General features: G+C 33.8%; 1 protein-coding gene across 4 annotated transcripts in view; it reads right to left on the bottom strand.

The window, feature by feature from the left end:
* Nucleotides 1–7,443: 7,443 nt before the first annotated feature.
* The window catches only part of LOC119641142 (diacylglycerol kinase 1), a 123,567-nt gene continuing 117,952 nt past the window's right edge, over nucleotides 7,444–13,058 (bottom strand). For 3 of the 4 annotated variants that reach the window (XM_038039630.1, XM_038039629.1, XM_038039631.1), the window contains exons 17-20: nucleotides 12,670–12,825; nucleotides 12,273–12,495; nucleotides 7,946–8,127; nucleotides 7,444–7,866 (exon numbers count right to left, since the gene is read on the bottom strand). In XM_038039630.1, the coding sequence (XP_037895558.1) occupies nucleotides 7,777–7,866; nucleotides 7,946–8,127; nucleotides 12,273–12,495; nucleotides 12,670–12,825 (651 nt within the window). In that variant the 3' untranslated portion in view covers nucleotides 7,444–7,776. The other variant, XM_038039632.1, reaches the window with a different exon arrangement.

The following is a 13,058-nucleotide window of genomic DNA, read 5'->3' as shown; positions in this document are numbered from 1 at the left end:
AATTTTAATATTATTATTAATTTTGTTTATTTGCTTTTCTTTAAATACATAAAATGAAATTTTTTCTTATCGTTATTATTATGATGATTAGTATAATCTAATTTTTGATTTTGTTTCTTGGCACATTAAAAATACATATATATATATAAAATGTTTGGAAATTTTTTTTAATAATTTCAATATATTTCAAATTTATTCTCTGCTTATTGAAAAACATTTCTACAAAATATAATTTATTACAAAATTAGAAAATAGATAAATTCCTTAGAATTTGACACTTCCTTTACAATTTTGGTCAAATTAAAATTCGAAGCCATTTTTATTATAGTTTTCCAAGTAATCTCCTTGTTAGGTTATATGTATATAAACAAGAAGAAAATGATATAGAAAACTGAAATTTGGCTTGTATTGTGAATGGACGGAATTTGTAAATAATTACAATTTGTTTAATAGAGAAAGAACTAATTTTTAATATAAATTTTAATTTTTACCTATGAATTCTAAATCATATATTTCAGCCCGTTGTTTCGAATTAATATTAATATCTTAGTTTTTAGCATGTTAACACGTTTATAGGTAGGTGGAGGGAAAGCAAAACATATTGAGATGTTAAGAAGATTCGAACGAACATCTGAGACTATGCCCCGATAATAAAATCTTTCATAGCTAACGATTATAGTGTTCTTGAGTCTCCGCCCAGAAGTGGAAAGACATACATGAGTTTAGAATTTTATGAAGAAAAAAACTCCACTACTTTCGAAATGTGTTGCATGCGAAATTAATTTTTCCCTTCACTTTTTAAGAGAATTGATAAGAGTTTTGTTTAGTACTCATTAATGCCGATATTTTAATTTTGCAAAATTTTACTCGAAAAGTTACCTCTTTAATTGCGTAACTAAACAAAGCACTAGCAAAGAAGTATACCCATTGTAGACAGGCAAGACCGACCATTAAATATCTTGCACCAGTTCGTCTAACACAATTCTTCATTTATTTTTGTAATAAACTATTCAAAGCTATTGTTATACAAAAGGCAAAAGACAAAATTGATTTACATGGTTCAGGCTTAGTGTAGTTTCTTTACAATTTGCGATCTGGAATTTGATGGGCGGACAGGAGGCAAACAGACACAAAATACAAGATTAATCGATCCAAGTTATTTTGGACGTTACATACTCGTTACAAATTTAATACATCCTGTATCGCAAGTGGAAAATTATATTCGGCTGCGATCAAATATTTCACATATAGTACCTTTATCCTAAAAAAAGATTAAAAGGATGAAAAATGTGAATTTCCATAGTCTGTATTCCTGAGTGGGCATAGCTGACTTGCAATCAAAGGGAGGTATGGAAATTCGATTGAAAAACATATGAAATTGCTTACAATTCAAAAGGAGGTATGGAAATTGGAATGAAAAACATATGAAATCAAAGGGAGGTATGGAAATTCGATTGAAAAACATATGAAATTGTTTACAATTCACGATTGTTTACAATAAACGATTTGGGTCCTTTTAGTACCAAACTGATATCTTTATTTTTGCGAACGGGCCAATGTTTGGGTAGATTTCGATTACGATGCTGGTCAGTAATATACATAGTTTCTAAGATTTCTGAAGATTTTTGCACGGCGTTCACAAGAAATGAACTTTTAGTGCACTACAACATTGGGTGAGTGTAACTAAAGTATCCCATTTTTGTTTACGGACGAGAGGAGTGGCTGTAGCATGTTCAGGCAAATTTGTATAAGTAAGTCCGCGTTAGTTGCTAGTAATGAGCAAAAAAAATGTTTTTTTAGAAAGCAGAAATGGCTTACGTCGTCCTGTAAGCACGTCGTTCAACTTTCGATTTGTCTCGTATTGAACGCCAACATCAGCGCACTAATTTTGAATGTTTTGAATATTTGAAGCAAATATCGTCATTCTAACAGCCAGGAGGAAGCTCATCACTAAAATTACACAGACTGTCTGTCAGTCGATTCAGAATTGAATATTGATTAACATGTATTAAGGGTCTTTCATCGTTCAAGGCTCATCCTTCGGAGGTAGATATTTCGTCTATCTCATCTCTCCTTTTAAGGAACATTTTCTTTAAGATTTTTCTTACCGATTTTTCAAAGCAAAATCTAAATGTTTTAAAAACTGCTATTTTCGAGAAAAGAGAAAGGCAGGCAGCGATGAGAATTGCGAAAGAGAGTAATAAACATATAGCAAAGCCTTTCGGAACAAATGCTAGCGATCTGTCACTGGCCCTATAAGTAACTGGCGACAAAGATAGTCTTTAAAAGAATGCGTAGCGTAATGTAGTAGTTGAAAAAATTGCGCCTACAGACGGTGTAATACGAGTGATCCGAGTTTATTAGTTTTTATGTTTAATGCGTACATTTGTGAATTTAATCTTTTTTTTTTGTTTAACTAGAATTTTTTTCACAAGACGGCTAAGTCCCACAGGACTTGGGGTACAAGAGTACAGAAAGAAAGACTTAACATACTTATCGATTCAAGATCAGTTTCCGACCCGAGTTGAGCTTGCCTGTCCCAATGTCCGCTTTGTCTTCCTATGTTCAACCGCAGTTTTTGATATAATTTGGTGAAATTTGTCGCGAATGGTATTGAAAATGCTCCGAATTGGTTCGATTTCCACTCGCAGAACGCCTTATATTGATTAACTGACTTCAGCGAAGTGGTGTAGGTTATTTATTCGTTTTTTATGGTGTACAAATGGAAACTGTTTTCTGATTTTGATTTCATCTAATTCCAATAACTGATCAGAGGATTCATTTTTTAAATCCGGCACTGTGTAAAGGGAGAGAACGAGGGGAATAAAATGTTTATCGCTTTGTTAATACTGCTATGTGAGTGGCGTGGCAATATTACTTATTGTGTTCAATGCTTACTATTACCATATTTACAATTAACGCGTTAGGTTGGCGCTGAGTCACTTCTATAGGTTCGTTTCATTTGTTAACTTTCTAGTAACCTTCATGGAACTTTCGGATCGTTAGGGAATAAGTTGTGTTTTGGCTCCACAAATTATCCACAAGACTTTGGAAGTAGTGCTCCGAACGAAATTCTGAACGTTTTCAGAGTTGTAGGCGAGCAAGAAAGACGGCTTCTCACATATTTCAAGATTTGTCTCTCTGGACAGATATCTCATAAAGTGTTTATATCTTTCAGTCAGTATGAGATTCTGAAGTCATTTAACGGTATAAATTTGTCCACCTGACCATCCGTCTGCTGTTAGGTCCGAAAGTCGTAACTAAATGAACGTGATACTTTGACACATTAACGTCGGAGCTTGATTGAAATTTGCTTTTGCTATTAGGGCCATTTAAAAACTAGTAAATGTTTATAATTACCGCCTATTGAACGTGATATGTTAACTTCCAGTGATACCCCGTAAGCCGAATAGAACATTTCGTCTACTTTTTCACGTCCCACATTTAAATGCCTCACTTGTTAAATTGATTAACTCCATAAAATCAAATGTACGGAACAGTAAATTTTCTAAAATTGTTTGTGTGTTTTTTTTTTTTTTTATGAACATTGTGGAAAGAGTATGCACGCAATTTTTATACAAATATAAACAAATGTGGACGCTTATTCTCACATCCAACAACTAATGGTAAATTATTTTTTTGTATCTATACTCTCTCTTTATCAGGTACATGCTTCTTCTTTAATCTTTACTTGTGGTCCCTTGACCTAGGATTATCGAACTAACCAATTTGCAATTTGATAGCAAATTAACGCATTTTCAAAATATTTTAAAGAATAATTATGCACCCATTGATTTGTTGCTGATTGAAAATGTCCCTTGAAACTGTCGGATCAGGATTGCGGGAAGATTAAAGGAACGAGACTTACTTACTGCAATGCGATCGAAAATTACCTAAAAAGCTTTGGCAATTATATTAGCATTAAGCGCATTGGAGGAATTGTAACCGTAGATTAAAGGATAAGGCGGCATATTTGCCATTTAGCAACTAATGAAAATATAAGTTGCAGGCAAATAAAGGCAGTATTAAGTGTGAATGTAACGGGACTGCAACTTCGTAAGGACGATATAGATCTTAGGTATGAACATAAAATTGTGAAATCACTTAACCTTCTTAACCCAGCGTACGTTGAATTTTTCGTCAACTGCAGATGTTTTGAAGGAAGAGTTAGAACATCTTAATATTAAATGATGGGAAAAACATTAATTTGGACAGACCTGTGGGGGATCATAAATGACATTCTCGGCAAATGTACTGGAAGCTAGAACCATGAAGACAGATCTCTTATGGTATGGACTGAATTACAAGAACAAGGAAAGTCAAAATTATGCTTTCTACCCCGCGAAATGAACATGTAGACGTATGTTGACTTGTTTGAGAACAACTTAAAGGACTACGCTGGAGTGTTATATGGTGATAATTGCACGTTCCAAAAAGATAACGAAGCGATATATCGCAGGGTTTACGAAAATTTTTTTGAATCACACCAAATAAACGTGACTGGAGCGGCCAGCCATGAACCCCGACCTCAACCCGATTGAGAATCTCCGTGCAATATTTCCGCGAAGATAATTTCAATGTCCAAGCGATATCCTCCGCTTAAGAAACTTAAACTTGTAATATCGTTAAAATGGACGGAGATTGATATAATCTTTGTGAGAAATTATGTGGATTCTATGCCACTCATGCAAGTCCTTATTCACAAGAGCAGCACAATATCGTATTAATGACGTAGTTTAATTAATATTAAGTTACATTTTTGCGCATATGATTATTTTCTATGAAGTACATATGGAATATGGTTTTGTTTGTTTTGAAAGATAAATTAAGAATTTATTTATATACTTTTGTTAAGAAATTAAGTTTTATACTTATTGAAACTTATGCAAATAGAACAGTAAGATGAAAACAATAATATTATAGGCAGGCAAGGCCGACTTTTAGATACCCTATAGCACTTGGTCTAGAGTAGTTAGTTATTCTAGCGTTTTGGTGATAATATATCAAAAATTACACATTATTTTCATGCAAAGGAATATTTTTCATGAAAGCCCGGATATTGGGGTAAATCCAAAACGTCACAAGGCGTGATCCAATTTTAATATACTTCCAAAATATATTATTGTTTTTCAGTTTCTAGTATTAGAAACTAGAAATTAGATTTTCTCCCTTATGATTTCATGACAACCTTTGTGTATTTGTGGTCGAAGCAATATACCTGTGTGATCCAAATCCCTACCGTCAATTCTTGTGTTCGATTGCTATTACAGAAAAATGTTCATCGTAAAATATCAAACATTATATTTTTTCTGAAGGCCTTACTATTCATGAGGAATCTTATAAGGAGTGTGGTCTAACAAATGTGGATCAAATTGCTACTATGAACATATTTTTGTCATAAAACATTAAAAACTTTTTAACATTTCCTGAGAATCGTTATATGCGGTGATATCTAAGCAATACGCCTACGTGGTCCAGATTCGATAAGGTTTACTTCTTAGTCAATTAACTGTTATACTGGATCTATTTTCACCTTATGGATGAATTATGCCTTTTTCGCCATACAAAGATGCAGGTTTTGTAGGAACGGTTACGTAACCACGTTGCAATATAAGACATCACATGGCGATTGGTGGAAAACGTGGACACCTACAAATCATTTTCCATAGCGTTCGTTCTTGGGTCAAAACATGTCAATGTTGCAAATTTCATAAAATATCTCAAAAATACATGGACAGATCAGACGGACAGGGGGAGAAACGAACATACAATAAATGGTGAGTCTATCTTAAGCTCTTCTGTATGTTACGTACGTTTGCATAAACTTAGTATATTCTGTACCGTACGTAGTATACAACAACGTGGAATACAACAAACAATATTTTATTCCTTAATCGATATATGCCTTTATGGTTATTTGTCAGCCGTATTCAACCTTCAATGGCTTTGTTAGAAAGTGTTTTAATTAAATTTATATTACGATGTTGGATTCTGAAATATATTATTCATTATTCAATGACCAAGAATGAAGAAGTTGTCATCTAATATGATTAACACTTATATTCATGGAATATTACCGTTACAAAGTCAATCAAGTACTTAAATATTAAAATTTTAGAACAAAATTCAGAAAATGGAGTTAATCGATTTGGCATGTGAAGTATTCATTTCATATATTCCGGTTCTGAATACAGTTTAGCTTTGCTTTTAATTAAAAAAAAAAAAAAAAAAAAAAAAAAAACAGTAAAATATTAAATATAAAAATAATATTTTAAAAACAAATTATATAAAACTTTGTTATATAATAATAGTTCTATTTGTTATATAACAAAAGTCTGTGATATGTGAAAAAAATTTTTTCTTTTAAATATTTGCTTATATTTTAGAAGGTTTTCAATGTTAGCATTCGTTTTTTTTCTTTTTTTAGAATTCGTTTTACCTAATTTTTCTGTAAATCTGTCTTCCATTTTTTGCTTGTATATTTAACAATTTTTAAAATCTGTAATGTTAGTTTTTTTGTTTCTTTATACTCTATTCTTGTTGTTACTTTTGGTTTTTTTTTCTTTTGGTCTCTTTAGAGTTACATTTTGTTCTGGAACCTATTGGACTAAAAAGCTTTATATATCTAAAATTTTTCTATGCATAGTTGGAGATTTAAAGTTTTTTAATATATGCGTGTGCGGTTTAGAATGCTTTTGTATAAGAGCAAGTATATATATATATATATATATATGTGTATATATATGTGTATATATATGTATATATGTGTCAATATATTATATTAGGACTTAAAATTTCCCTTGTTAGGTTCTATTTTTTTTTTATCTGTTATACTTTATACATATAATTTTTATATTTATATGTATGTGTAAATGGACTTTGTGTAATGCTATTTATAAATAAAGTGAAATATTTTCCATATGTTTTATAACTTAACAACTAACAATCCAGATACTCTACAGGCTGAATTATGTAACGAATCTCTCCGTGTATATGTACATATATGTATGTGTGTGCGTGTGCGGGGGGGGAGAAGGGGAGGTTCAAAATGACCTTGAAGTACCCAGGACTACTTTTGTTATACGTTTTTATATGAATAAGTGCGATAGCTGTGCCATTTTTGTACTCTACGCCATTTGTGCTACAAGAGTATGTTACGTTAGTGCAGATGTATGCCCACCCAAATGGACTTGAAACGGATATATATTTTATTATGCCGACCGATGCAGAACCCTTTTATGAATCCATCTAAGCTTGTCTGTCCGTCTATCCGTCTGTCTATCATGTCTTTTTGTTTTCAACCTATATCTCGCGATATGTGAGGTACTCCGATGAAATTGTTTAAGTTCTTCGACCAACGGTATTGAAAATTATCAGATTGGACCACTTTTTCACTTCTCGTATAACGGTTTTATTTTGAAAGGTCATTATGTGAATAATGACGGAGTACGGTATTTAAGGGTGGCTGTAACCTACTACAGTGTTTTCACTTGTTCTTATATTTAAAAGTTAGTCGTATATCCATTTATTATTCGTGTATGGGTGTATGTGTGCGTGCGCGCGGGTATACGTATAGGTATATGCGCGTGTGTGTATAATTTATATTCCGTTTAAGTACTACTTCGTATCTTAATAATATTAAAGCTAATCTATACGTTGGACGGTGGTAGTTTCTGTAGTGTGTATGGTTGTTGTAGTAGGATTACTGCTTGCATTATTGGCGGCGGTTAAAAACCGTTTCCGTAATATTGAACTCGATGAAACACTGCGTCTAAATCAGCTGCATAGCATATTAAAGAAACCTCGTCCTTTGGCGGAACGTGGTGCCATTAGCATTGGAACTTGATTTTTATGCGTTATTTTAATCTGTGCGCAAAACAAAGATAAATGAATAAATAAATGGTAATCGCCTGTAGGGGATAGGTACGAATGATTTCATCCTTACCGTGCAAGGCATTTGCATCCAGGGTTCACCATCAATTTGCATAGGAAAAGTTTTTTTAGTTTTTATTATAACTTCGCTACATTGAGCCAAACGCCGACCAGAAGCCCTTAAGCCGGTGCGAACTTGACCCATATGCAGGCAGTTTTCTAAACCGATTACTTCGATTAACCGATCGCCGATATCTAATAATGGTAGCGATTAAAAGTGGCTAAAATTGTTGGCGTCACATATGATATGCAAGCAGAAATCTTCAGATAACCGCCACCAGCTTTTTTACAGTGTTCGACTCGAACACTCGTATAGTTGATATGTATGTAAATTTAAAATCTCATTCTCTTATGCTTTCATGTTCTCGCGTAAAAATGTGAAGTGAAATCCCATTTTCTATTTTGGTCCGGCTTTTTATCTAATTTACTTGATTTCAAACTTGGACGGGATGTTCAATTAAAGGAAAATTTGCGATCCAATTTAAATGTCTAAAGATTTCTTCTTCTTCAATGTTAATGTGATAACCTAGCGAAAAGGGGAAAATTTTCAAAGTTTTTGCTAATTATTGCTAAATCGATGAAACGATTTTTCTAATTATTGCAGGCGGTGGAATAAAGATTCGCTTTCGTAACACATAGGCAGACAGACAGACAGACAGACAGACAGCCTTATGTACAGAATTTAAATTCCTTCCTGACGAAAACAGTTTTAGAAAATGTGACCTACACAGGTCAGGTATACACATACCCCAATAAACTTTATCAAGTGCTCTGGCCCTTTACTGAAAAGTTGCTTTAACCTTATCTTTGATATATTATGCATATCATAGCAACCAAAGTTTGGTACTTTCCAACGTTCTTTTCCAACTTTATTACCATAAACTCTGCTCATTTTCACAGTAATTTATTTACTTAAATCGATATGTATTATTTGTATTATAAATGCATCGAAGGCTAATGGAAATTAGAAGATGTCATGTTGGCTAGTCCTGAAAGACTCGAGCGTCTCGGCTAGTTAGCCTAATCTAATCTTTTCTTATCGCACTATTAGCTGGCAGAACATCTTTACAGGCTTCCCTGTACGTATTGAAACTTATCTAATTTTACCGATACACTATGTTACTCGTACGGCAGTTGAATCTAGAAGCAAGGGGAAGTGTCATCTTCTTCTCCTCCGTTCGAACTTAATTGGCAATCTATTCAAGATCACTATCGGAGCCAACGGCCATGACTTCCAACGTCATTATCCCCCGATCCTGCATATCGGTCCGTATATTAAGAAAATATCAAAGCGGCCAACCCTGGGTCAACGCTCTTTGGCCGATTGCATATAAAGTAAAATTAACAAGAGAATAATTTAACCAAAATGTGATACCAAAGCGAACTTAACACTTTGATGCTCGCAATATATTTTCCATACGCTATGAATATACCACATATCAGTGTGTGTGTGTGTGTGTGTAACAAGTGTGTAACAAGATATTCAAATTTCATGAGTAATACAAAAGTAGAAGTTAGTTTACGTTAGAAACGCTAGTCCGTATGAGTAGCCGACTACGTAAGAATCCCGACTACTAAGTCCGCTTTCGAGGGTTCAAATCTCGATGCGGTAGAATTTACGGTGCTCGTAGTTGTAGTGAGCACTTAGTCGGTAAAGGCAAGCATAACAATTACTGATTAGCCGCTTTCCTATCTTTTCCTTTTTCCTCCCTTCCTTCCGACCGTGATCGTATTACACAAATCAGAGACACTCCCTGAATGGTTGACCATATGTTAAAAAAAAAAAAAGTTCTCTCTTCTTATGTTAAGCATCTAGTCGGGCAGTATTCCCATTACATTGCAATTAAAATCAGCGATGACGTGTAACCAAGCTATACGTATGGTCGTATAATAATTGTGCGGAAAACTCGAAGCGAACGATTAAAATCGGTTTTATTCGATAAAGAGCGAACAATTTATTGTTGAAAGAGGGATTGTTTGTTGAAAACTTAAAAATTGCTAGCAAATAATAAAATGTAGACACAAGAAAACGCTAGTAGCCCTACATGCAAGCGCTTTAAGGATTGCGTCTTAGAAATTATTTCTCTGGTTAAATGCATAGCAATGATAATAATAATAATAATAATAATGGAATTAAGAGGAATTAAAGAAAAGAATGTTCTTCATATAACATGTGGTAGTTCGGTTACATAATGTCTATGGAGTGGAAATTATTTTCTTATAGCGTTCGTGCATCCGCTGTACATCATGCGCTAATTGAACTGCTCCTATCCGCACCGTCCACTGTTTTACGATAATTAAAGAGTTCTATCGATTTCTGTGTCACGCATTGTGCCGAAAATAAATCACTCCCACATCTATAAATTTAACCAATTCTTTTTTTTGTTTTTTTTAATCTATACTAAACTAAATTATATTATAAAGAAAACATACAACATGAACTGTGTTATATAATATTTTCTTGAAACTTAGAGTTTTTATATCGACTGGTAATTTTTTGTTTCACACGATGTGTACACAAATCATGCGCAAGAGTTAAGAAACTGGCTAAAAAATGCCTCAGCAATCTAGAATACTTTTTAATTACTTAAGATGATCTTTGTGGGTGACGAAGAAAGCTTTGATGTTTCTGAAAAACTTAACTCTACTAGCAAGCGGCAAAAACTTAGTGAAGGGTTTCCAACAAGTTTTCTTACGGCAAAATAGCCGATCAATGCTGGTAAAAATTTCCTAAAAGTATGTTTTGTTAATTTCCAAAGCAATGTAAATCTAAATATGACTCACATAGCATACCAAAAAATATATTAGGTGGTTGCGTTAATTTTGATAGGCGACTTCTACAGGTAAAAAGTATGAATAAATGGGAAGTGCCAGTGCACAAAACAATTGAATTCCTCTTCATAACATAACAGTTTTCGTCTTAATTATATTGATTTATTCGGCGTGTGCTGCTGACGTTAATCATGGAGCGCTCAAGTTCTTCCTATTCTTCCAAATTTATTACTTTTGTTGTTTAATCGAAGAAATCTGCTTTTGAAGCCCATCAAACACGTTCAACTGTCAACCGTTTTGGTTCCATCGGTTTAAAGGTGGCGATACAAGTTGACTGAAAATGCCATTTTTTGGCCACTTGTTGCAAGGCTTGTCTACACTGTTGCAGCTCGAATGGGAAGTTCTGTCACAGTGAGCGTACTCCCCAGACATGTCGCCTGCTGATTATTACTTCCTCAGATCGGTGCAGCATGGCTTGGCTGGCACGCTGGCAAAGTTGAAGAAGTGCGAAAATGTATCGGTGGGTGGATCGCTGCCAAACCAATATAACTTCTTTTGACATGATAACGACATGTTACCAAGTATATATGGTATAATGTTGTAGAACATGATGGAAACAATTTTGATTTGCGCATGTCGTACCAATATTTCGCAAGTGAAAAAACTATCAAAATTAATGCAACCTCTTAATACGTATTATAGCATAGACTTTTGTGGCCTGCATTAACCCGGTAATTGGACGACCTATTTTGTATTTTCAAGTGACAAATTCGCGTACCGAAAATAAAATGTTATGCAAGCAGGCAATTATCTCCATTCTTAGAACTAGTTAGTCTTGGTTACTATAATAAAGGATCACCACTGTTTTTTTTTTTTATAACTATCACCGAAGGATGGGGCGCAAACGCAATTTGTGAAAACGTTTGCAATGCCGAGAAGGAAGCGTCAGAGACGCCTACATGCCTATGCGGCAAAAACTTTTATTATGAAAATAGCAAAAAACAGCCGCGCCCTTTCCATATTGTATGAAAATTGATTTGATGTTGAAAAGTAGGAAAATTTAGTTCTTTTACTTTTTCCGTCCGGTTTAGGATAATGGGGATGGCTATAAAAGATGTGATCTTACTGAATATAACTTTTTTACTTGTTGGAGTTTCGGAAATCGAGTTCGAGATCGAGTCGTTTTCATATTATATTTACATATCATGTTTCTTTTTGCAGCCAGCTTTTCGCAAGTGATTTTACATTAGCATTTTCTAGATACTGCCGTTCTTGGCGACTGCCGGCACATCGCTACAAGCGAAGGCAATGTTAAATAACTGCACTTTTCAGATTTTTAGAGCAGAAGAGCTAGCTGTCTTTAAGACTCAGCCAAATGACTATCGATTTCACCCCATTAGGTATTATAGCTAAAAGATCTTAACCTTTTGAAACCTCTGATCTATATTTTTAAGATATATATGATATATGTTTAACACGTAAAGCCTAGAACCCTTCTTGCGTGGTGGCAGATAAAGTAGAGAGGCTTTTAATTGAAAAATCAAAATTAATTGCAAGTTGTTTATTACCTTGTATGGCTACCGATAAATCAACGGAATTGAAACTCGTCGAAGAAAGCTCTTTATCAGATGATCTCAATTTCTTGCGAAACGGACCTGCACCTTTACGTATGCGTTTTTGTGACAAATGTTCGCCCCATAAATTCGAGCCACCATGTGTGTAGGGAATGTTAAGCAAAGCGATACCCTGCAAATGAGGTCCTTTCGCTAAATCCAAAGCAACACCATCACACTGAAAGTAATAAGCAGAAAGTAAACGACGAAAACATTTATCATCAAAGCTTCTTTTCTTGCTTTATTTAAGGTTTTTTTTTTTTTTCTCACTGTTTTCTTTTATTCATCCCTTTGTTTCATTTTGAATTATTCTTTATTTTAGAAATATGTTCTGTCACGTTCTTGTACTTACGATAATTTCAATATTCTCGTGGAGATTCTTGCAAGATGCGGCAAATGTCTCAGATGTTGCATACTCAAAATACCACAATTTGTTTTTCATGCGACTATTAAATTTATGCGGATTCTTTTCACGCTCCAAATGGAATTTTACGCAAATAGCAGCGTCCTTGCGTGTTTTTTTTTTTTTTTTTATTTATTTTAGATGATACGACAATATATAAAAAGAGAACAGACAAGAATAGCAAGATTGAAACATAAATTGAGTGACTGATAGAGATAATCATCATTAATATTATCATGGATTTTGTTTTTGTTTTCGTTTTTTTTTTTTTTTTTTGTGAATGTTCTCGTTGCTGCAACCATTTATGAACCGGTATGATAAATTTGAAAATGATATCC

The sequence above is a fragment of the Glossina fuscipes genome, unplaced genomic scaffold (assembly GCF_014805625.2).
Source record: "Glossina fuscipes isolate IAEA_lab_2018 unplaced genomic scaffold, Yale_Gfus_2 147, whole genome shotgun sequence".
In the NCBI taxonomy this organism is placed as follows: domain Eukaryota; kingdom Metazoa; phylum Arthropoda; class Insecta; order Diptera; family Glossinidae; genus Glossina; species Glossina fuscipes.
The sequence above is the reverse complement of the archived record's forward strand: the minus strand, read 5'-3'. Positions and strand labels throughout refer to the sequence as shown.